Source organism: Podarcis muralis, chromosome 7, assembly GCF_964188315.1.
Source record: "Podarcis muralis chromosome 7, rPodMur119.hap1.1, whole genome shotgun sequence".
NCBI lineage: Eukaryota > Metazoa > Chordata > Lepidosauria > Squamata > Lacertidae > Podarcis > Podarcis muralis.
The window spans coordinates 86017246-86043010 of NC_135661.1; the positions used below are offsets into that span (position 1 = coordinate 86017246).

The 25765-nt window shown below is 49.9% G+C and overlaps 1 protein-coding gene across 3 annotated transcripts in view; it reads right to left on the reverse strand.

Moving 5' to 3' along the window:
- Positions 1-12697: 12697 nt before the first annotated feature.
- Positions 12698-25765, reverse strand: part of SPRED3 (sprouty related EVH1 domain containing 3) — a 36673-nt gene continuing 23605 nt past the window's right edge. For all 3 annotated transcript variants that reach the window (XM_028742042.2, XM_028742043.2, XM_028742044.2), the window contains exons 2-6: positions 25400-25571; positions 22852-23020; positions 19958-20025; positions 15953-16114; positions 12698-15317 (exon numbers count right to left, since the gene is read on the reverse strand). In XM_028742042.2, the coding sequence (XP_028597875.2) occupies positions 14598-15317; positions 15953-16114; positions 19958-20025; positions 22852-23020; positions 25400-25567 (1287 nt within the window). In that variant the 5' untranslated portion in view covers positions 25568-25571 and the 3' untranslated portion in view covers positions 12698-14597. The remainder of the gene's footprint in view (positions 15318-15952; positions 16115-19957; positions 20026-22851; positions 23021-25399; positions 25572-25765) is intronic.

A 25765-nucleotide genomic window follows, 5' to 3' on the forward strand; every position in this document is an offset into this window, starting at 1 on the left:
CGGCGCTTTCCATTGGCTGAGCCGCCCAGCCGGTGAGCTCCGCCCATTGGAGCAGGAGAATATTATCCCCGCCCCCCACCACCTCCGTTGTGACTCGGCCACGCACGGACATGTCCCCGCCCATCACGTCGAAGGCTCGCCTCACTACATTGGCTGACGGCTCTCATAGCAACCGAGCGCCCGCCCATTCCCTTTCCTCCTCCTCCTCCTCCTCCCACTCCTCCCCCGCACGGCCCAGTCCTGGGCCAATCAGGAGGCCGCCTCTGCATCCAGCCTGTTAAAGCTCCTCGTTACGTTCCGTCGCTATGGCAACTCGCCAGACGCACGTGGAGATCAAAGTCCAAGTCGCCGACCAATCAGAGCCTGGCGCATCAGCGGCGCCCGATCTTATTTGCCTTCGAAGGAGCAGGGGGCGTGGCCTGCGGAGGGAATTCCCTCCCGCCGCCACCTGTCCTCTCCAGGTGCGCTTTGCAGGATGGTGGATGCGGGCGCCGCTGAGATTTGCATCCGAGGCTGCCCGCCTGCGCTCTCTGTGCGGATTCTTTTTAAATGCAAGCCAACCAGCAGGCCTGGGCTGGTTGCCTCTGAGCACGTGCAGAGATCTCGCACCCAAACTCACACTCCAAGGTCAAAATGCCCCTGAGCATGTGCAGATGGATTTGCCTCGGTTATAAGGCCTTGCTGCTGAATTCCACAGGATGGATGGATGGATGGATGAATAAAATAATAATAATAATAATTTATTATTTATACCTCGCCCGTCTGGCTGAGTTTCCCCAGCCACTCTGGGCGGCTTCCAATCAAGTGTTAAAAACAATACAGCATTAAATATTAAAAACTTCCCTAAACAGGGCTGCCTTCAGATGTCTTTTAAAAATAAGATAGCTGCTTATTTATTTATTATTAAATAATTTATTTATATCCCACCCATCTGGCTGGGCTTCCCCAGCCACTCGGGGCGGCTTCCAACTAAATATTAAAATACTGTAATACATCAAACATTAAAAGCTTCACTAAACAGGACTGCCTTCAGATGTCTTCTAAAAGTCTGGTAGTTGTTCTTCTCTTTGACATATGCTGGGAGGGTGTTCCACAGGGCGGGTGCCACTACCAAAAAGGCCCTCTGCCTGGTTCCCTGTAACTTGGCTTCTCACAGGGAGGGAACCGCCAGAAGGCCCTCGGCGCTGGATCTCAGTGTCTGGGCTGAACGATGGGGGTTGAGACGCTCCTTCAGGTATACAGGACCGAGGCCGTTTAGGGCTTTAAAGGTCAGCACCAACACTTTGCATTGTGCTCAGAAACGTACTGGGAGCCAATGCAGGTCTTTCAAGACCGGTGTTATGTGGTCTCGGCAGCCGCTCCCAGTCACCAGTCTAGCTGCCGCATTCTGGATTAGTTGTAGTTTCCGGGTCACCTTCAAAGGTAGCCCTGCGTAGAGCGAATTGCAGTAGTCCAAGTGCGCGCCCCCCCCCCCTGTATTACTGGCTAGTTTTGCTTTTGCTTTATGATGTATTTTTGTGCTTCCATTTTGTATTTTTATGTTGTGAACCGCCCTGCGATCTTCGGGTGAAGGGTGGTATACAAATTCAATACATAACCACCTTCATACCCTCCAACATTTCTCCTCAACTGTTAAGTGTGCTTTGATTGGATTTGGTGCGTTAGTGGGTATAATTTCAAGCAACAGCAGCAAAATCCTGTTGTGTCCCCTGTTTTGTACCAAAATGCTCCTCTCCTCATCTGAAGGTATATTCCAGGGACGTCCCCGATTTAGAGAAGCCCTCCCGGTTTCTGATTTGATCCCAGAATGTCCCGCTTTTCCTTAGGACGTCCCTATTTTCATTGGAGAAATGTTGGGAGGGTATGGAGATATCTAACCCCTGAGCTGTCTGAAGGCAATCCTGTATGGGGAAGGTTTTTTAATGTTCCATGTTTTATTATGTTTTTATATATGTTGGAAGCTGCCCAGAGTAGCTGAGGCAACCCAATGAGATGCGTGGGGTATAAATGGTAAAATTATCCTTATGGAATGGGACGTCCCTGTTTCCGCCGGAGAAATGTTGGAGGGTATGAAGGTGGTTACACATGAGGAAAGGGAAGATTTCTAGGGCAATGGGCTTCCTTCCCCAGCTGAAACTGCTGGATGAAGTTCTATTCATCTGGGTCTGCATGGAGACAATGGGCTGTACCTAACTAGGTACTACTCACGAGTAGATCCACTGAAATTCATGGGCCTCAGTCCGTGGTTCTCAAAGGGTGCAGTAGGAAGCTCCAAAGACAATCAAGGTTACATTTAAACATTTCAGTGCTTTACCTTTACCTAGTATAGCAGAGTATCAAAATAATTTTTATTTTTATTTTTGGATATATACAACCAGAAACAGTATCCATGCCTCTCTTCAAGATCATTGGCTATTCTTCCACAGTTCTCCACGGCATACTGTTGCGAAGAGGGCTTTTCAACTCTTGACAAATATGAAAGATCAGAAAAGAGAAAGGCTTATTTGTGTTGATGAGGAGATGAGAGTTTATCTCAAATTAGACCTAATATAAATTAGATTACCTGGCAAAAGCTGGCTCGTAACTCTTGCTGAGTTTGTATACATACTTAAGAGGCTTGTTTATATATTTTAGGAATGCTTCCTGATCTTACATAGCTGCAATGTTTTATGGTTTCTGGGTAGCCCATGATCATATTATAAAGTAGTTGCATTCAATGTTATAAAAAGATCAGTGTGGCAAATCGGTGCAAGCAAATTTTTATTCTGAATGTGTGGCCCAGAGAAAAACATTTGAGAACCACTGCCCTCAGTTAATAATGTCCATTCAGTGGGTCTACTCGGGGGAGGACCAGCAACTGTTCTTTGACCCACTATGGAGGTTAATTAGCTTAGAATTACCAAATCACCTGTTGTTGCTGCATTCGTTCTTGCTATATTTTATGTTGTGCTCTTTGGATGAAGGGCAGTATACAGATTTAATAATAAACAATTCAGCCTTGACCAACAGGGTGCTCTCCAGCTTTTGTATGGGACTACAGATCCCATGTTACCCTGGGGCTGATGGGAGTTGTAGTACGCCCCCCCCCCAAAAAAAAACAACTGACAGAAGGCTATTGTAATTGAGCGGTAAGTTGTTGTACCTTTGCATTTCTGACCGCACTGCTTACAATCCGCCGCTATTTTGCATGCCATTCATCCGATGAAGGGGAAGTTTATGCCACAGTAAACTTTCTTAGTCTTCTAAGTGCTGTAAATACCATTTTCTTGGGGACTAGTAACATGTATGGATTTGTTTGCAAGGCTGGCTGACACTAAACAGTCTTTTGCGGCACTGTGCTACTCAGCACCAAGGGAATGTCAGCTGCACTCCATCTGCCCAGGTTTAGGGGGTGGCGAAGGAGGAAGGTTTAAGAGTTTTAAATATTACAAGATAAAGAAAAGATAAGCGAGCTATGCCTTCTTTTTGAGGCAAAGACTTAGCGGATTCCATGGGTCTGAATCCCAGGTGAGTGGAGTTAGGACTGCAGCCATAGTCTGTGCACGTACCATATTTTTAAAGCACATTGCGCCACCCCCAACAGAAACCTGGGAACTGGAGTTTATTAAGGGCGCTGGGAATTGTAGTCATGTGAGGGGTCAAGTACAGTTTCCAGGGTTAAATGTCTGGATGTAGCCTCACTCTCTAAAAGTGCCAAATACAGTGGTACCTTGGGTTACATATGCTTCAGGTTACATACACTTCAGGTTACAGACTCCGCTAACCCAGAAATATTACCTTGGGTTAAGAACTTTGCTTCAGGATGAGAACAGAAATCGTGCTCCGGCGGCGTGGCGGCAGCAGGAGGCCCCATTAGCTAAAGTGGTGCTTCAGGTTAAGAACAGTTTCAGGTTAAGAACGGACCACCAGAACGAATTAAGTACTTAACCTGAGGTACCACTGTATGTGAAACTGGGTTGTACCCAACATTAATCACAGAGTACAGTGGTACCTTGGTACTCGAAAGGCTTGACTCGCAAACAAATCGGATCCCAAACGCCACAAACCCGGAAGTGTTCTGGTTTGCGAACGTTTTTCGGAAGCTGAACGTCCGACGCGGCTTCCGATTGACTGCAGGAAGCTCCTGCAGCCAATCAGAAGCCGCAACTAGGTTTTCGAACTGTTTCTGGAGTCAAATTGACTCCCGGAACGGATTAAGTTCGAGAACCAAGGTACCACTGTATACTCATTGATATTAATGGACATGACTTAGGGCTATTAATTCCAATTAATAGGATAGGAACCTGCAACCCAATACATATGACACAGTGGATGAGATTATATTTCCTCTTCCTTGTGCACTCTATTATCGGGATGTGTATAGATGCTATGGGGGACGCGGGTGGCGCTGTGGGTTAAACCACAGAGCCTAGGACTTGCCGATCAGAAGGTTGGCGGTTCGAATCCCCATGACGGGGTAAGCTCCCGTTGCTCGGTCCCTGCTCCTGCCAACCTAGCAGGTCGAAAGCACATCAAACTGCAAGTAGATAAATAGGTACTGCTCCGGCAGGAAGGTAAACGGTGTTTCGGTGTGCTGCTCTGGTTCGCCAGAAGTGGCTTAGTCATGCTGGCCACATGACCCAGAAGCTGTATGCCGGCTCCCTCGGCCAGTAAAGCGAGAGGAGCGCCGCAACCCCAGAATCAGCCACAACTGGACCTAATGGTCAGGGGTCCCTTTACATTTTTATAGATGCTATGAGAGGATATATTTGTTAGATATACACAGTGGGAGTCTATCTCGGTATTCTCTCTAGTAAACTGACAGGAAAACTCTGAGCTTCAACTCCGATCACGTGTCTATCTAGCAAACACGCATTGTTGGAGTGACTGCATTGTAAATACCCCACAATGACCACCAATTATTTATTTTTTAAAGGAATTAGAAAAACCAGCCACACCCTCCTTACCCTACAAGAAGAAGAAAAGAACTGAACACCAGGCTGTTCTTCTGTCTCTGTTTCTCTCTGTCTCTCTGTGTGTGTTTTTTTAATTTACAAAGTACATATTTTTAATAATAGAGCATTCTCTTCCAGTGTCCTCAGTACTGCTCTTTTTAAAATCTTTTTTTTTTAAATACACAGAAATTACAATATTGAATATACAAATGTGATAAAATACTTAAAACGGTGAGGTGGGGGTGGGGAATCAAATTGGCAACCGCAAGAAATTCCTTGTAATTAGGATTATGGTTGTAATAGTAATCCCCACCCCCCCACCCCACGTTCATCTGTTTTGGTTTCCTTTAACCCCCTCCTTTTAAGTATATAAAACAGAATGAAAACAACCCCAGGCAACACGATATAATACTCGTTGAGACTCCCTCTGCCCATGGTTTTGCGTTCGCAGCTGTGGAGCCCGATCCTAAGTGCAAACTTTCAAAACCCACACGCACACATGCAAGGACTCCAGCCACTAGCCATTTGGCCCTGGACGCCGGTATGAAATTTGAAAAGGAAACAAGAGGCAGAGCTGAGAGAAGGGATGGGATGAGTTGCTTTTGACACCCTGGGATGGCAGATGGAGTAGGAGAAAAGAAAGATCTAATCCACAGGGCACAATTCATCCCATGAAATGACCAGGAGCCGGTTCATCGATGGGAGGGACTGGCAGCGCCAATTCTGGGATTTGGGAAGACCACAAACACGGGGCCTTTCCTGTGAGGGCCCTTTAAACCTGTCCTAATGTTTGGACTGTAAGCTCTTCGGGGCAGGGGGCCTTTGCCCCTGGGTGGTTTGTGCCAACAGAGGGTGGGAGCAAATATTTCCACCCTCTGGGGCCAGAGGCAGCTGTTTAGGATTCCTCATTTGCAACAAGCCTTAAAGCACACCCTATTGCAGGGGTCGGCATCCTAAGGCCCATGGTCGTTTAACCGGCCCATGGACCCCCGCCACCCACTAGGCGACCTTTTTCCACCCTCGCCGCATCAAGCAGTTGGTCCCTTACCTTTCCCGCCCCGCCCTGGCCACAGTGATCCATGCGACGGTCACCTCCAGGCTTGACTACTATAATTCGCTCTACGCGGGGCTGCCCTTGAAGCTGTCCCAGAAACTCCAGCGGGTGCAGAATGCTGCAGCGAGGCTCCTCACGGGGTCTCTGCCATGGGAGCATATTCACCCAGTGCTTTTCCAGCTGCACTGGCTCCCGGTGGAGTACAGGGTCAGATTCAAGGTGCTGGTTTTGACCTTTAAAGCCCTTCACGGCCTAGGACCCTCGTACCTATGGGACCGCCTCTCCCGGTATGCGCCACAGAGAGCCTCAAGCTCCATAAATAGCAACACCCTAGAGGTCCCAGGCCCTAAGAAAGTCAGATTAGCCTCAACCAGAGGCAGGGCCTTTTCAACACTGGCCCCGGCCTGGTGGAACGCTCTGCCTCATGAGACCAGGGCCCTGCAGGATCTGATTTCTTTCCGCAGGGCCTGTAAGACAGAGTTGTTCCGCCTGGCCTTTGGCTTAGAATCAGTTTGAATCCCTCCCCCTCTTTCTTTTTCCTTTCTCCTCCTGTGAAGAGGAGAACATTAATGTTTTAATGTTGTATTTTAATCTTTTTTTAAAAAAATTATATTTAAATCAACTTGTTTTTATTATTGGTTGTTAGCCGCCCTGAGCCCGGTCTTGGCTGGGGAGGGCGGGGTATAAATAAAATTTATTATTATTATTATTATTATTAGGTTGGTTCCTGTGCGCTGTGCTAAACCGGCGCAGACTAGAGTGGGGACCGCCTTCCACAACACTGGCCATCTTCCCATTGGCTGCAGGAGCTTCCTGCAGCCAATGGGAAGCTATGTACGCCTCCACTGTGCCAGAAATAGCATTTGCGCATATGTGCGTACACACTCTGGCCTACTGCGGCGTCTATGGGACCGTGAACTGGCCCAAGCCACAAAAACTTTGCCGACCCCTGCCCTATTGTCTTGGGGTTGCTTACGGGCAACTGCTTAGCAACACTTTATGAGCACACAGGAAGCAGCAGCAATTTTTTAAAAAATGAGCATTAAAAATGCTTAGAAAACTGTCTTCCGTATTTGACGGGGAGTGAAACTGACCCTATGGCAATACCCAGTGCCTTTGTAGGTTTTTATGCCCACGTTACATGCTTTTAGGGTGTTTTTCACACAACTCAAAACACCCTTTTGGGTTTCTGCATACGTGTGGCATCAACATTCATGGATTTGGTAAGTTCTCAAATGCATTGCAATTCACGCATTTTGAGAAATTCGGTAGCATTCCATTCACACAGGTCCCTCAAAATAGACCCTCGGCAAGATTTCTGGTTTAAGTCTCCTCTTTGAGTGACGGTGACGGTGGCATTCCCTTCCTTGGTGGTTGGTTGAGAGGCTCAAAGAGGGTTTTTATTTCTTATTTTTAACAGGAAACCTCTGCTAAGGTGGCCTGCCAAGTGATTTAACCGCCCCCCCCTCTCGTCTGTATCTATTTAGTATTACACAGTCCCTGTTTCCTTACCAACACTTTAATTTTCTGCTCTGTGGCTCTGCCTCAGTTTCTCAGTCAGTAAAATGGGAACCTATAGCAAAATGACTGAGATGAAAACACGGGACTGCAGCAATAAATTTCCTGTTCAGAAATAAATATTGATTCTATCGTCAGGATGAAACAGGAACATGTTTGCTTGTTTAATAAACTTTGTTTGGCATCTCAAAATTCATTATTTCCCCAAGAAAATTGCAGTGGCTGATAAAATGTAGTTGAAATGAAACCATGCTGACCTCTCATAATTGGTGCCAGAAGTGGGATATGTCTCATCTAGAAACCTCATATACTTATCCACCATTACACCTAGGGAAGGATCTATAAATTCAATTAAATTGGAAACCCCTGATGTCTGTTTTCCCCCTCCCAGTTTGGCATAGCACCTTTTTGTTTTGTATAAGCTGTCACCCCCTTTTGTCCAGCTCAGTCTCAGAATTAAAGACTTAGAAAAAGTTTGCACACACAAACTCGCACACATACAGACTACAGTAAAGGAAAATAACTTAAAAGATGGGGAGCAAGGCAGCCGTGTACCCTGTAAACCGAACCCTGTCTGCGTAAGCATCCCTATTAAAAGAGCATTACTATATCTTGCACCAAACCATAGTTACTTTTCCGGCGTTAAGAAAAACGAGAGCTTTGCCACTCTTTATATATCAAGGGTAGTGTGGTCTGCCAACACAGGTGCATCCTGGGAAATGTAGTTCCGGTTCCATTCACTCCTAAAATGGATTGCACATCCCATAACGCCCCCAACGTTTACCACTCAAAAGCAAACCAGCAAGTACATAGATTCGTGTTTCCTTTTTACATTCCTTAAAGCTTCTAACGGGTTACAGAGAAAGCCCTGCGTCCTAAGGAATCTCTAAACCGGTGATTGGTTTTCTGTGTGCAAGAACGAAAGAAAAAGGGATAAATGCTTTGAATTGTCTCTTCCCTGGCTTTGATTTGCTTTCCGTACTTTTCTGCAGTGACCGAGAAAACCACCTAAACTCTCAAGCTAACCTTGGCCCTCCAAAAACATCTGCTTCATAGAATTACCAAATGGTAGACTTAGAAACAGGGCCGTCTTACGCATACCCAGCGCCGTGGTGCAAAGATCCCTCTGGCGCCCGCCTTTCCCAGAATTGACCTTTTTTTAGGGCAGGAGGAGGCGGGCAGTGGCTGGAGGGCGGCTCCTCCGGTGGGGAAGAGGGGGAGACTGGACGCAGTGCCTGGACAGCTGGCCGCTTCGTGCCGCAGTGGCCGCGGCAGGCAGCACACCGAGCGAGCGGGCCTGTGCCGAGTGAGCGAGGGCGAGTGCGCCGCTCCCACCAAGTGTCAGCTTGGTTTTTTCCCCTTTTAGCCTTCTGGTGCCCCACAGAATTCGGCGCCTGCAGGTGTGATAGGAATTTTGAGGTCTTAGATATATGCTAATCTTCATAACTGCACGTACATAGATCAGCACAGGAAGACCGACCTGAAGCCATTTTGATTCCTAAACTGAGCAAATGTTTTCTCTGCAAGGTCAAAGTGGGAAACCTCCCCATTGTCTCTTTCCTCACAAATCCTGTCTTAAGGGCACATTTAAGATATGAATAGGGTGTGAGCCTGTGACCTGGCCCAGTACAGTGGTACCTCGCAAGACGAATGCCTCGCAAGACGGAAAACTCGCTAGACGAAAGGGTTTTTTGTTTTTTGAGCTGCTTCGCAAGACAATTTTCCCTATGGGCTTGCTTCGCAAGACGGAAACGTCTTGCAAGTTTGTTTCCTTTTTCTTAACACCGTTAATACAGTTGCGACTTGACTTCGAGGAGCAACTCATAGAACGCGGTGTGGTAGCCTTTTTTGAGGTTTTTAAAGACTTTGGTGATTTTTGAAGCTTTTCCAAAGCTTTCCCGACACCGTGCTTCGCAAGACGAAAAAAATCGCAAGACGACAAAACTCGCGGAACGAATTAATTTCGTCTTGCAAGGCACCACTGTATTTATCACTACAAAAGAATGACCAGGCTACCCAGGAAATCCAGTCAAGTAACCTGCCAGACAGGAGATAAACAAGGACAGGAGAAAAACAATATTCAAATTTCTGTTTTAAGACTGCCTTTTCTGTGATGTAGCTGTGATGTATCTGAGGGGTGGTCTTTGGTTACACCCCTTCTGTGATGTATGATGCATCTGGGGGTGGTCTTGATCTACAGGGTGGGAATTTCAAAAGTATAAGGCCTTGCACACCATTTTTCTGGGTCCCTCCTCTCTCCTGCGTGTAAGGGGAGCACCCTGTTGCAACAGATCAATAAAGATCAGGCTTACTAGCTGCTTTGCTTCTCAATATTCTCTGGTTGGCCTCTGTTATTCTCTCCTACCAATAGGGAACCTATGTAAGGACTCTATATGGGCTCTTGGATACCCCATAAGGGGAAAAGGGCAATTTTTGTTTACAACACAGGCTAAAAGGGAAAAAACCGAGCTGACATTCGGCGGGAGCAGCGCACGCAGCCTTGCTCACTCAGTGTGCTCGTTCGGTGTTCCCCGGACTCTCGCCTGGCGCCCTTCAGAACTTGGAGCCCTGCGCCACTAGCCTCAATGGGTAAGACGGGTCTGCTGGGAAGGGACCCAGAAAGTTCATCTCATCCAACCCTGAAATGCAGATTACTCGGGTCAAGTCTTTCTTTTGACTCCCCTCATCAGTTTCTGCAGTGGAAATGTAAAAACGGGAATATGCTTTCAAAATGGCAGTATTCCTCCCCTTTAATTTCCAGTTGAAGAAAACCAGCAATTAACAGATTGGGGGAATCTTCCCAAATATTTTCTTTTTTCAGAAAAAACAACAACCAGGTCTAGATCTGATTGTTGAGAAGCTAGAAAAGATCTGAGTGCAGATCCTTGTTTTGCCTGGGCTTCTAACACAGCAATGTAGTTTCTGGGCCGAAATCTCGAAGGAACCACCCACACTCAAGTTCTGCACGAAGGAAACCCGCATTTCGCCCTTGAAAGAAATGACGCAAATGGTTGACATTTGCATACCCTGGGTTATTTTGCATAATCCCTAGCATTTTAAAATTTGGGCCAATCGATTTTTATTTTTGCAAGGATTGGGAGGAGGTGGCACTGGCGTGGCTCGGCAGAGACGCTGAAAAGCCGAGCGATGGAGGGAGAAAGATGGAGAGATCTTTGGACATCTGAAAAGCCCTGATCAGCTCTGTCCTGGCAGCTGGTTTCCATGCATCTAGTCCACATGACTCCATGTCCCCCCCCCCCCGTATCTTTGTAAAACTGGAACTGAAAGCCCAGAGAGCACAGTGAAAGATTGGTGACTTTGGGGAAAGGGAGAGAAGGGATAAAGCACTGAGAAAACACCCCTCATTTTCAGAACCAAGGCAGTGATGGAGGTACAGGAGTCCTTTTTTTACTCCTGCCTTCAAACTGTACAGCCCTCTGCTAGGCATTGGCTACCATCCAGGGACGCGGACTTATAAAAAATATTGGGGGGGCCCGGGAAAGCTCATGAATAATAAATAAGCTCATGAATATGCAAATAAAGTGGCGCCGCCTCCTCGTGAGCGAATAGGGGAGAGCGTGCTGCGCCTAGCCCCATGGAGTCGGCGCCTATGAGAGAGCCAGAGAGAGAGAGAGAGAGAGAGAGCCCGAGAGAGAGCGAGAGAGAGAGAGAGCGCAGCCAAGCCCCCTTCACCGCCTGCCCCCCCCGCCAGCCCCCTCTCCCCTCCTCCCTAGGCGGCAGCTCCGCCATGACCACAAACGGCGGCGGCAGCAGCAGCAGCCGCGCGCGGCCCGGGCTCCCCTCGCCGGCCGCGGGAGCCAAGGCGCGCGATAATTTGCTTAAATTATGTCAGCGGCGCCCGGCAGAGCAGCCCTCTCGGCCACGGCAGCCCGGCTCTCCCAGCCCCCGGGGGCCGCCCTCCTCCCTCGCGCAACCGCAGCGTTCCCGCCCGGGGAGGCGGCGCCCCCAGGAGAGGCGGCAGCAGCAGCCGCGCGCGGCCCGGGCTCCCCTCGCCGGCCGCGGGAGCCAAGGCGCGCGATAATTTTTTTTAATTATTGGGGGGGCCGAGCCCCCCCAATAAAATTTTTGAGGGGGCTCGGGCCCCCTCAGGCCCCATGGGGTCGGCGCCTATGCTACCATCTGGTATGGATAGCGGAAGTGCCAACCAGACTACGTACACTGAGGCTGGCAGCTCCAGGACAGCTCGGCTGGGTCAACACTCAGCAACCAGGGCAGCCAAGGATAAACATAAGGCAGGGCTACCAACTCTGCCCATGCTTAGGGTAATCATAATTTAATTTTTATACGTCGCCCATCTGGCTGGGTTGCCCCAGTCACTCTTTCAGCAAATGGCTGCACCTCCTTGGGGTTTTGCCTATAGCTCATTTGGGACGCGGGTGGCGCTGTGGGTTAAACCACAGAGCCTGGGACTTGCCGATCAGAAGGTTGGCTGTTCGAATCCCTGCAACGGGGTGAGCTCCCGTTGCTCGGTCCCTGCTCCTGCCCACCTAGCAGTTCGAAAGCACGTCAAAGTGCAAGTAGATAAATAGGTACCACTCTGGCGGGAAGGTAAACGGCATTTGTCCCCTGGCTTGAGTGGTACAGCTTAGGGGGACCCTAGGAAGCTGCCTGTTGGAGCCTGGTCAGTTAGGGCAAATGTGGGGCACTGCCCCCAACTTCGGCCTGCCCTCCAGCTGCCTACAATTGTCCCTTAAAACCACTTCCTCAGCCTCAGGGTTGCCCTTGTAGAACACAGCAGGGAGGTCAAAACTAGAGTTAGCTGCCTCTGCCTGTCTTTGGCTCTGGCGCCCCCTACTGTTGAGCTCCCTGCTTTCTGCCCTACCAGTATCCACAGGCTCCATATCTTATATCACCAGACCATCAATCTCTCTAGCACTTACACTGACTGCCAGTGGCGCCCGGGGTTTTGGGAACGGCTTCATACTTGGGAGGTGCCAGGGGGTGAACCTGGGATCTTTTGCCTGCTGAACAGGGGCTCTCCCCCAGACCTCGGTCCTCTGCACTGCTTTTGCGGCGTCCGGCGTGACCCACCAAGCCAAACACAGCCTGAAGCAAGAAGCCAGGATATCAAACCAAACTCACCAGCTCCGGGCTGGGGCTCAGTTGTGAGCTGTTGTTTTGAAGAATCACGTTAGCTGTGTTTCTCAAATGTGGGTGCCCCAGCTGTTTCTGGACTACAACTCCCATCATCCCTAGCTAGAAGGACCAGTGGTCATGGATGATGGGAGCTGGTCAAACTTGCTGCCATTTGACTACAACTCCCATCATCCCTAGCTAGAAGGACCAGTGGTCATGGATGATGGGAGCTGGTCAAACTTGCTGCCATTTGACTACAACTCCCATCATCCCTAGCTAGAAGGACCAGTGGTCATGGGTGATGGGAGTTGTAGTCAAATGGCAGCAAGTTTGGCCAAGGCTGCCTAGAGCAAGGGCAAAGGCCGGAGCCCTCCAGATGTTTCTGGAGAACATCTCCCATCATTCCTGGCCACGCTGACTAAGCCTGACAGGAAATGGGGTCCTGGTTTTCCATCCGCTCCTTTAGAAACAAGAGATCTGAGGCAGGAAAGTGGGGCTGCCTCTGAAATCTGCTCCCCGGAAAAAAAGAGTTTCACTGCAAGCTGGGGCCCAGCAAAGCAAGACTCTCCCACAGGAGAGAAATCTCCCAGGACATTTCCGAGCACAATTCAAAGTGTTGGTGCTAACCTTTAAAGCCCTAAACGGCCTCGACCCAGTATACCTGAAGGAGCGTCTCCAACCCCATCACTCAGCCTGGACACTGATGTCCAGCTCCAAGGGTTTTCTGGCAGTTCCCTCTCTGGGAGAAGTGAGGTTGCAGGGAACCAGGCAGAGGGCCTTCTCAGTGGTGGCACCCTCCCCGTGGAACGCCCTCCCATCAGATGTCAAGGAAATAAACACCTGACTTTTAGAAGACACCTGAAGGCAGCCCTGTTTAGGGAAGCTTTTAATGTCTGGTGCTTCATTACGTTTTTAATATTTTGTTGGAAGCCGCCCAGAGTGGCTGGGGCAAACCAGTCAGATGGGCAGCATATACTGTAAATAATAAATTGTTGTTGTTATGAATATAGACGCCATAGGCCAGCCTTTGCTAACCTGAAGAGCCTTTCAGATGTTTTGGACGACAGCTTCCATCAGCCCAAACCAGCTCAACCATCATAGGTCAAACCAACCTATAAGGACATAGATTTTGTGTGTGTGTGTGTGTGTGTGTGTGTGTGTGTGTGTGTGTGTTTAGCTCATACTAAGTGTTTGGGAGTGGGTTTTGGGGGTGACAGTGGTGAAGAAGTAGACGAAAGTTCAGCTACCCTCAAAACACATCCCTCTCCAAAGTGAATCCAGCCTCGCCTCCCGTTTATGGAACCCTACATGAAAATGGGTACAGGGAGTGTTGTTGTTGAGCAGCTGGCAGTGCCCCCCTCCCAAATACGCAGGGGGTGGGCTGCCTCTGGCTTGGTGGAATCAAAACTGCCTAGGCCTGCCTCTTCCCACCTCAAAATCCGTAGCAGTTCTGCAAACACGGGGCTGATTTCAAAGACGCTGAAGGTACCACTCATCTACGAAAATGGGGGGCAGTCTGAGAGTCAGCAGGCAGACACCAGTCCCTTTTCGTACAGTGTCTTCATTCACTTCTCTCTTCCATATTAAAGCAGTTCCTTTTCTTTTCTTAAGTCCCCATGAGTTGTTGTTTTTTTAAGGTCACACCAAACCAGCTACCTTCTGCAAAACAGCATCCAAACACCGGGCAGGCGAGATGTCGCCATCCATTTCCCCACAGCCGTTCCCTCCTTAACCACGCCACACGCTGCGGAAAGAAAAGGGTTTCCAAAAAGAGAGAGGGCACAAACGAAACGGGATTCCGCCAGCCAGCCTGGGGACACAACGCAGACACCCCCTTTCCCCCCTAAAGTGTCCTAAGAAGAGCAGGGGAAAGGAGAGGGAATCGGGGAGGAACAGGCCCCTGTTAAGCAAACCTCCGGCTTTCTCGGCAAGTTGCCTGCCGCCTCGGCGGCCAAAACCCTTGTGCCCTGCGCCGAACCCCTCCGGGGGCTTCCTCACCGCACCGCCTTGTGCCTGCCGCCGCAGCAGCCGCAGTGCTCGCCGCACGTGTGGCAGGCGTGGAGGGGCAGGTAGCAGCACATGCAGGGGACGACGAGGGAGAGGGTGACGAGGGCCATCCAGCGGATGCAGAAGTGCGGGTGCCCGGTGTCGCAGGAGCAGGGGTCCGAGTACTCTCCTTCGGAGTCCGACATGCAGTGATACAGCATGCTCTCCGCACACCACATGCAGGTGAACTGGTAGACGCAGCGGCCGATGGGGTCGGGGGCGTCCTGGCACTGCCCGCGCCCGTTCTCCTCGTGGTTAAAGACGTCCCGGCAGTAGACGCAGCGGGAGGGCACCATGTCCTCCTCCACGCCCGGCGCACCGGGGGGCGCCTGCTGCTGCTGCTGCTCCTTCAGGGGCTTGTGCCGCGGCGGCGAGGGGGCACCATGGATGTGGCAGGACGGCGAGGCCTTGGGGTCCTTGAGCCGTCCTTCGGCCCCGGGGGGCAAGCAGTACTCTTTCTCCCGCGGAGACTTGCCGCCGCCGCCACCGCCTCCCTTCTCGAAGTGGACACACATGTCGATTTTGTCTGGGTCCATCTGCCGCTTCTGAACCACTGCCCGGCGGTAGTCCTCGTAGCCTTTGGTTACCCAGAGCTCTTTGCAAGGGTTGATGCTCTCCAGCTCCTCTTCATCGGGGAGAATCAACTGCTGCAAGGTCTGGGGCTGCACCTGCCGTGGGGAAGGGGGCAGAAAGGACACAGGTGTGGTCATCGCACAGCCGAAGCAGGGCGGAGAAACCCAGGCAAGCGCTACCGCCAATAGCACTTACAATGCAAAATCCCTAAAAGCATGTGGCTCTCAAACTGTTATTTTTTAAAAAAAGAAAGTCACTCCTAGCAGTGCTTGATTTGTAACAGAGAACACAACTGCTTTATAATATGGTCACAGGACATACAGAAAATATAAAACAGTGCAGGTATCGTTCTGCCCAGACACTGAGGTCCAGCGCTGAGGGCCTTCTGGTGGTTCCCTCACTGCGAGAAGCCAAGTTACAGGGAACCAGGCAGAGGGCCTTCTCGGTAGTGGCACCCACCCTGTGGAATGCCCTCCCACCAGATATCAAAGAGAACAACAACTACCAGACTATTAGAAGACATCTGAAGGCAGCCATGTTTAGGGAAGCTTTTAATGTTTGATGTATTATAGTATTTTAATATTTTTTTGGAAGCCGCCCAGAGTGGCTCGGGAAGCCCAGCCAGATGGGCGGGGTATAAATAATAAATTATTATTATTATTACTCCTCACAGCAGCAAGGGCTCCTCAAAATAACCACATCCAATAACCCAGAAGCCCCAGACACGTACCGGCCCACTCGACGTTGCTCCCTGCGCCGTGCTGAAGGAGAACTCTTCGGAGACCGGGGACCGCAAGTAGCAGCTGGAGGAGGACTCACTGGTGACGATGGTGATGGGTTTGGGCAGCATTTCCTTGCGGCTGTTCGACGAGGACTCGCTGTCCGTGTGGACCTAGAAAGAGAGAAAGAGAGTTGGCGGAGTCCCACACTACCCCTTGGTCCAGGCCATGGGCAGGCAAACTAAGGCCCGGGGGCCAGATCCGGCCCAATCGCCTTCTCAATCCAGCCTTGCCATGGCGAAGGGGCCTGAATAACTCAGAGAAGCTATGAACTATGCCAAGCAGGGCACCCAAGATGAACAGGTCATAGTGGAGAGTTGCTGAATGCCGAAGAATTGATGCTTTTGAATTCTGGTGCTGGAGGAGACTCTTGAGAGTCCCATGGACTGCAAGAAGATCAAACCTCTCCATTCTGAAGGAAATCAGCCCTGGGTGCTCACTGGAAGGACAGATCCTGAAGCTGAGGCTCCAAGACTTTGGCCACCTCAGGAGAAGAGAAGACCCCCTGGAAAAGACCCTGATGTTGGGAAAAATGGAGGGCACAAGGAGAAGGGGACGACAGAGGACAAGATGGTTGGACAGTGTTCTGGAAGCTACCAGCATGAGTTTGGCCAAACTGCGGGAGGCAGTGGAAGACAGGAGTGCCTGGCGTGCTCTGGTCCAGGGGGTCACGAAGAGTCGGACACGACTAAACAACAACAAGAATGTGTTAAGATATTCCGTTCCACCTTAAAAGGAACAAGCTGTTGCGTGTCACATGCCTGTTAATATTCCGGCACAGCTTGCTGGGAACTTCCGTTTGTGTATAGCTTTTGCTTATGCTTTTTGCTTGGACACGAAGGGGAGAAGACATGTTTTCCCCTTTGTCTTGATGCTGAATAAAAGGCCTGAAAATACACTTTAGACAGCCTCTATCTGCCCTTCTGTTGCGAAGAGTTTTATTCTCTGTTGGCTTGCATGCTCAGCTTCTGAAGGTTTCTGAAGCTCGAGTCACAGTTACATGCTGAACCAAAGACCGGAGATCGCCCGGCTGCCGGTTGGTGGGCTGGAGCCAGCTGGGGGCCTGCCAATTGCCATTTCCTTGGACGCATGCCAACAGAATGTGCCCTTTTATTTAAAATGCATCTCTGGGTTATTTGTGGGGCAACCCCTTAAGGTTTTCAACACAAAACCCATTTCCCAACTCCTGTACGCTGCAATTGTCTGGCATAAGGGGGACCTGCCAAAGCTAGATGGCTTTCAGGCAAAATTTCTACAATATCTGCTGCAGGTACCCAACTGTGTCCCCAACTCCATACTTCTGTTAGAAGCTGGTGAATGCCCAATTTCAACTAAAGTGTGGTGGGCTGCCCTAAAACATTGGCTCAGGATTTCAGTGTTTGATCTAGGGAAGGGTTTGTACCAACACCTGACCAATGAGGAATTTGTCAGCAAATGGCAGAAAACCATAGCTAAAAAAGCCACCTCTATTGGTCTTTCACCCTGCCCCCCCAACTGTATTACCTGGGTTATGAAGGCGCCCAAAAGATGTTAAAGCAAAGATTATGGGATAATGCACACAGTGACTTGCGATCTGGATCACACACAGTCTGTAGTCCGCTGGCAGCAGGAGTACAATATGGGTATGTCTTTAAGTTAACATCTTACATTAAAAACCTGACAGTACCAAACTATCGAAGGCTTTTCACCAAAGCCAGACTAAACGTCTTTCCCTCTGCAGTGTTGGATGGCAGGTTGAGAGGAGTTCCCTACCAGGACAGACTTTGCTCGTGTGCTTAAGACGTCGATTCCATAAAACATATTTTGTTGCACTGTGCAAAATATGAGCAGGCCAGGGCTGAACTGATATTACCCTTGCTGGTACCTTTCCCGGGAAAATCAGAGGGTTACTATGTCAGGTTCCTATTGGAAGACTGGACAAATGCTAGAACATTAGCAGTGGCAAAGTTTTTATTGGTGGTTGCAAGAACCAATGATCCCTATATTCTGAACAAAATGCTTGTTTAACCTGGAGGCAGGCTGTATGAATTGTGTATTGCTTTGTAACGATTTGTTGGGTCTCTGGACCATAATAAAGATTGATTGATTGATTGTGGGGCATAGGAATTCGTTTTTTTCTTTTCTTTCAAAATATAGTCTGGCCCCCCCACAAGGTCTGAGGGACAATGGACCGGCCCCTTGCTGGAAAAGTTTGCTGACCCCTGGTCCAGGCATTGGCTTCTCCTCCCGGTTGCCTGGCCCACAGTGCCCCTACTGGCATGGAGGTGACTTGCAGCCAAACTGCGGCTCAGGTTAGATGTTTCTGAAGTCCAAAAGCTCAGTCCCTGTCGAGAGGCACGAAGGGTGTGCAAAACTTCAGTTATTTATTTTAATCCATTGCATTACACTGTGTGATGGCCTGGGATTTGGACTCGGAGGCTGAACCTGAGAGATCCCAGCCTGCACAGGAGTCCCCGCCTCCTGAACCAGCTGAGCCGGGGTTGGGGCTTGAGTCTGAAGGGTCCTCACCTGTGCGGGATCCTCAGGTGCAGGCACCAGCTGAGTCTGCTCTGGCTCCTGAGGTGATGGAGGACCCATTGCCTGCAGGTGCTCCACCCTCAGCCCCGTCAGAGGCTCAGGGCAGAGAGGCGGAGGGAACTAAGTTCCCGCAGGAAGAGTGCTCGCCTCCAGGCCAGGAGAGGCGAGTCACCAGAGGATCGGGGCCGCCCTATGCCTCGGGGCAGATAAAAGCCGGCCAGCCCCAGTCCCAGGCTGCGGGAGCAACATTGTTGGTAGCCTGTTCCTGCCCTCACCCGACTCCCTGCCTTGGACCCCACTTCAGCTTTGACGGACAGCCTCCATACCGCACCCTCGACCTCGGACTGGACTTGCTGCACGGTTAACCCTCAGGACCAGCACACACTGCAACTTTGGGACACTCAAGGTGGGGGTACGTGGGTTCTCTTCCTCCCCATTTTATCATCACGACAACCCTGTGAGGTAGGGCTGGCCTGAGAGAGTGAGCGGTCCAAGCACACCCAATGTGTTTCATGACTTTCTGTTATTGTGGCCTAGCTGGCATTAGAGTCAGCCCACTCCCCCCCCCCCCAAAAAAAACCAGCTTTCCAAATTTTCAGCAGGCAAAGGACATGCTCCTGCAAAACCTTTGTTGGTAATCATGAGGGAAAGAATCTTGATTCAATTTGATTCCCTCCCCCTCTTTCTTTTTTCCTTTCCCCTCCTGTGATGTAACTCCTATTTGGGGACTTCCCTGGCTTTTTTTCTGGCCCACGTAGGACCAGTCTGGATAGTTAGCCAGATGTTTTTTATCCCCAAAAAAGTGTTTGAGTTTCCACTGAAATGAGGCTGCATTTTAATGCTTTAATGTTGTATTTTAATCTTGTTTTTTAAGCTGTATTTCAATCAATTGTTTTTATATTTGGTGTTAGCCGCCCTGAGCCCGGTCTTGGCCGGGGAAGGCGGGGTATAAATAAAATTTATTATGATTATTATTATTATTTTGGCAAGCCAAACCAAAACATGCATTCTGGGATTTCCTGGGATGTTCATGAGATTATAAGAAGAGCTGCGCAGGATCGGGTCCATCTTGTGCAGCAAGCACTCCCTTGTGCAGATTTTGGGTTGCACCCAACTAAATTAGATACAGAGTAGACCCAGTGAAAATAATGGAGCTAAGCTAGCCCTGCCGTTAATTCCAAAGGGCCTGACAAACGTTGGGATGCAACCCTTTGGTGTTTTTGGTGGAAGAGCTGCTGGGATAAGTTCGGTTGGTAGAGCATGAGGCTCTTAATCTCAGGGTTGTGGGTTCGACCCCCACGTTGGGCAAAAGATCTCTGCATTGCCTCAGGGTCCCTTGCAACTTGACAATTCTGTGATTGTATAATTCCTGCCAAGGGAGTAAGGCGCTCTGCACACACTCAGAGGCGCCGCACGTGAAATGTCAGGAAACTGCTTACGGCAAGAGCTTCGTCTGTCCCGTCGGCGTCGTCCTGAGAGGAGGAGGTAGAGGAAGGCGAGAGGGAACCTGAGAGAATGAAAACAGAGGGGTAAAAGTTACGCCACCAAAAAAACAACCCCCCCCCCCCATTTTAAACAGCAAAGCTTCAGCTAGGCTGGAAATAGTACCATGCACTCTAGAGCAGGACGCGGGTGGCGCTGTGGGTAAAAGCCTCAGCGCCTAGGGCTTGCCGATTGAAAGGTCGACGGTTCGAATCCCCGCGGCGGGGTGCGCTCCCGTTGTTCGGTCCCAGCGCCTGCGAACCTAGCAGTTCGAAAGCACTCCCGGGTGCAAGTAGATAAATAGGGACCGCTTTCTAGCGGGAAGGTAAACAGTGTTTCCGTGTGCAGCTCTGGCTCGCCAGAGCAGCGATGTCACGCTGGCCACGTGACCCAGAAGTGTCTCCGGACAGCGCTGGCCTCCGGCCTCTTGAGTGAGATGGGCACACAACCCTAGAGTCTGTCAAGACTGGCCCGTACGGGCAGGGGTACCTTTACCTTTACCTTTACCTTTACCTTTTTTACTCTAGAGCAGGATGGATAAAAATCAATGATTTTTTAAAAATCATTTTTTAAAAAAAATCAATTAAAAAAAATTTAAATTGGATTTTTTAAAATAAAATGCTTTTGGAAGAAAAAATAGCTTTCTAAAGATGGTTTTCTATTTAAGTTACATTACAGCCCAAAGCCTATTCATCAGGAAATAATCGTTTGTTTTAAGTTTTTCAGGTGTGCTTAAGTTTGTTGGTTTTTAAATTGTTTAACCACCTCAGTTAACAAACATGGATACATATGCTACAATGTTACTGTTTTAGTTAAATAAATTGTTATTAAGGAAATGATTATTTTTCTCTTTCCAAAAAAGTACAGCAGAAAAGTTTTACAAATATAAACAGTTATCTTATTAAACCTCGCTATAATTTCATAATTATTTGTCTACGTATTTCTAATCGTATAAGCAAATCAGTAATTTGATAAAAGTGTAAAAACTACTCTGAAACTTTGTTATTCTGAAAATGAAACCTTCATCTGGTTGTAAATATTTAAATTATACCAGCAAAAATGAATCTTTCTGGGGGGGAAAAAGGATTTAAATCAAGTCTTACCAACTAGTGATTTAAATTAAAAATCGATTTGGACCTCAGTGTCCAGGCTGAATGATGGGGGGTGGAGATGCTCCTTCAGGTATACCTTTGAGGCCATTTAGGGCCTTAAAGGTCAGCACCAACACTTTGAATTGTGCTCGGAAACGTCCTGGGAGCCAATGTAGGTCTTTCAAGACCAGTGTTATGTGGTCTCGGAGGCCGCTCCCAGTCACCAGTATAGCTGCCACATTCTGGATTAGTTGTAGTTTCCGGGTCACCTTCAAATATAGCCCCACGTAGAGCGCATTGCAGTAGTTCAAGCGGGAGATAACTAGAGCATGCACCACTATGGCGAGACAGTCTGCAGGCAGGTAGGGTCTCAGCCTGCGTACCAGATGGAGCTGATAAACAGCTGCCCTGGACACAGAATTGGCCTGCGCCTCCATGGACAGCTGTGAGTCCAGAATGACTCCCAGGCTGCGCACCTGGTCCTTCAGGGGCACAGTTACCCCATTCAGGACCAGGGAATCCTCCACACCCGCCCGCCCCCTGTGAAGTTTGGAACTTAACTGGTTAAGAAGTTCCCATGATGCCTCACATTCTGACGTCAGCTTTTAGAAGCTGGGAGGAGTTTGGGAGGAGTTTCGTTCTGTTCCCCTCTGGTCTTTGAGGGAGAAAGACGCAGCTTTGTGTAATGGCTGCAAGGAGCCCAGGAGATCCCTGGGGGAATGTCGGAATAAAGAACTGAAATGGACAAACCTGGACTCTGCATGTGTTTGTCAAAGGACGTGACAGTTTCTTTCACCGCTGTGTTTATCTCTGCTAAGGTGTGACTGAGAGCTACCGGACGACGGAGCTGAGTGGCGCAGCTGAGGGAAGCGCGCCGGACCGGGCTGCCATAAATAGCTAATTGAGGACCAATAAATCAATTAGCGGGGTCCCAATATAACTATTGCCACACCCCCTGTCCCCCCAAAACAGTACTTCTTAGAGATAGAGCTGGGTATCATCCGCATATTGATGAACACCCAGCCCAAACCCCCTGATAATCTCTCCCAGCAGCTGCATGTAGATGTTGAAAAGCACGGGGTGAGTGCAATGCGCTCTACGTGGGGCTACCTTTGAAGGTGACTCGGAAACTACAACTTACAACTAATCCAGAATGCGGCAGCTAGACTGGTGACTGAGAGTGGCCGCTGGGACCGCATAACACCGGTCCTGAGAGATCTGCATTGGCTCCCAGTACGTTTCCCAGCACAATTCAAAGTGCTGGTGTTGACCTTTAAAGCCCTAAACGGCCTCGGCCCAGTATACCTGAAGGAGCGTCTCCACCCCCATCGTTCTGCCCGGACGCTGAGATCCAGCGCCGAGGGCCTTCTGGCGGTTCCCTCATTGCGAGAAGGAAAGCTACAGGGAACCAGGCAGAGGGCCTTCTCGGTAGTGGCGCCCGCCCTGTGGAACACCCTCCCATCAGATGTCAAAGAGATAAATAATTACCTGACATTCAGAAGACATCTTAAGGCAGCCCTGTTCAGGGAAGTTTTTAATCTGTGATATTTTACTGTATCTTTGGTTTCTATGGAAGCCGCCCAGAGTGGCTGGGGAAACCCAGCCAGATGGGCGGGGGTACAAATAATAAATTATTATTATTATTATTATTATTATTATTATTATTATTATTATTATTATTGTGTGAGAAACCTGGCAAGCAGCACTGATGCCCCTGACTCTGCAAGTCACCTTGCCCACCCACCCTAGTGCCCCCTCACCTTCAGCAATCTCCTCCAGGGCAGCTTGCACCCCTCTCTCGAAGGCCACGGCGTCGGCAGGGCTCTGGAAAGTGAGGCCAAACTTGTTGTCTCCGACTTTCCAGTGGTGGAAAATGGGGTTCACCTTGTTGTAGACGAGGTCCCTCTTCAGAGCACACTCCAAGATGGTCTGCCGTAGAGAAAGAAGGGGGTTGAGGGGAAACAGCCGCCACCCGAGGTCAAAGGCTGGGGGAGAGGGGAGAAAGGGCTGGATTCACCCCACATCTGCATCTGCCCTGCCCTTTGAAGTGTGAGGCTGTGACCCTGTACGCAAAAGATCCTCTCCAAACAAAGATAGCGGGACCTCGCAACCCGCAATTGCCACCGAAGGCCCTATTCTGTGTGCCACTTCCGCTGGAGGTTCTGAGGGCGGCGACACGCCAGCAGGCCTTTTCAGTGGTGGCACCCCGCTTGTGGAATGCTCTCCCTGGGAAGGCTCGCCTGGTGCCAGATCTTGAGGGGACAAAAAAGCATTTAGTTTTTGCCAGGCCTTTGGCTTTGACTTATGTGCAGGCCCTTTCAGCGGGTGAGATGGTTTCACAGAGCTACTATTCCCAGAGGGGTGTAGGAGGTGTTAGAGGAAGAGTAGTACCTCTGGTGGGGGACACGTCATGCTCCTTCTGGGGTACTTTGGTCCCCACCCTGCACTCAACTCTCACCTGTGGCTGCTAGAAGCTGTCAACATGCGACAGCGGTCACACCCTGGGAACATCTTCAACAGGGAGGCTAAACCAGGTGAGGGTAGCTAATGGGTCTCAAAGCGTCAGTGAGTTAGGGACTTCCCTGCATGCGAAGACAGATTCTGGCAGATAATAATAATAATAATAATAATAATAATAATAATAATAATAATAATAAATAATAATAATTTATTTATACCCCGTCCATCTGGCTGGGTTTTCCCAGCCACTCTGGGCGGCTCCCAACAGAATATTAAAAACACAATAAAACATCGAACATTAAAAACTTCCCTAAACTGGGCTGCCTTCAGATGTCTTCTAAAAAGTCTGATAGTTGTTTACAGTGCTGCCTCGCAAGACGAAAATAATCCGTTCCGCGAGTCTCTTCGTTTAGCGGCTTTTTCGTCTTGTGAAGCAACCCTCTTAGCGGCTTAGCGGATTAGCGCTATTAGCGGTTTAGTGGCTTAGCGGCTATTAAAGGCTTAGCGGCTTAGCGGCTAAAAGGCTATTAGCGGCTTAGCGGCTTAGAAAGGGGGGGGGGCGAAAAAAATCGCAAGAAAACGTCTTGCGAAGCAAGCCCATAGGGAAAATCGTCTTGCGAAGCAACTCAGAAACGGAAAACCCTTTTGTCTAGCGGGTTTTTCGTCTTGCGAGGCATTCGTTTTGCGGGGCACCACTGTATTTCCTTGACATCTGATGGGAGGGCGTTCCACAGGTGGACGAGACCACTAGTGGGCTCAACAGTCAAAAAGGAGGTTTCTGTATATGCTGTAGAGCTGGGGTCAGCAACCTGCAGCCCATGGGCCAAAAGCAGTCCATGGGGGTCGTTTAAATGGCCCATGAGCTGCCCCCGAACCAAGCTGCCCAATTGGCGAATCCCTGCGTGCTGTGCTAAACCGGTGGAGCGTGGAGCGAGGACCCTGTAAGGAGTCTCGCCGCGGCATTCTGCACCTGCTGCAGTTTCTGGGTCAGCTTCAAGGGCAGCCCCGCGTAGAGCGAGTTACAATAATCAAGCTTGGAGGTGACCGTCGCGTGGATCACTGTGGCCAGATCAGGGCGAGAAAGGGAAGGGACCAACTGCATAATACGGCGGAGATGGAAAAATGCCACCTTTGCTGTGGCTGCAACCTGCGCCTCCATGGCATAGCTGTCAACTTACAGATTTGAAAATAAGGGACCAGCAGCCTCGAAAATAAGGGATCAGCAGCCAAAATAGGGGATTTTAATCAACCAGCTGAAATACGAAGTTAAAAGGGACCAGATAATTTTGGAGAGCAGCACCGGTTTTTAGCCCTTCATTTCCAGAGGTTGCTGCTGAAGCTGATGAAACACTGCAATTAAATAACTACAAGCAGCAACCACTTTTCGCGCAAAACGAAGTCCAAGCTACGAAGATGTTACCCCAGGCAGAGACGCTCAGTTCGGCGGCCAAGAGGAGGATGGCGGTGGAAGGGCCCGGGCTCCCGCCAGTCCTGGCGGGGAGGGGCTCCTGGGGGCCAAGCAACACAGTTGGAGCCTCCCTCCTCCCTGGCCGGCAAGGAGGGAGGGAGAGGAGCTGCTTCCTTTGAAACCCGGGAGATTTAAGGGACATCATCAATAAGGGACAGCAGCGGGACACAGCGCTGGGATAAGGGACTTTCCCGCCAAATAAGGGACGGTTGACAGCTATGCTCCAAGGAAAGGGAGGCGTCGAAAGTTACACCCAAGCCCTTTTGCTGAGCTTATTTCAATGGTGGGCTCTTCTGGTTTGCAACCTCCTTTTTCCCTTCCTGCCAGCTGCACGTCGCGAACCCCCTCTTCTCCCCAAATAAAACCCCTGTCGATCTCACCGTTTGGTCCCGCAGGCGCTCCCCGCTGATCAGGTACTGGCGACGCCGCCCTTCCTCTGGGCGCCGGACTTTGCAGATGGTGACGTGGCTCAGGCCGCCGCCGCCCATGGGCACCCAACCCCCGCTTGAGTCGTCTCGGGTCATCACCACAGCCCGCACCCGAACCATGTAACTGGGGAAGGAAGGAGAGCAAAGAGATAGCAGAATTCAGAAGAAACCACTCTGGAGACAAGGTTAAACAAGGACGGGACCGTTTTGAAAACTATCTGACAAAACATGGTTCCCTCCTTTGGGGTGGAAAAAGGAAACCTATATTTTCATGAATTCTCTGCGTTTTTATTTTTAATCTTCCCCCCCCCCCTTTGC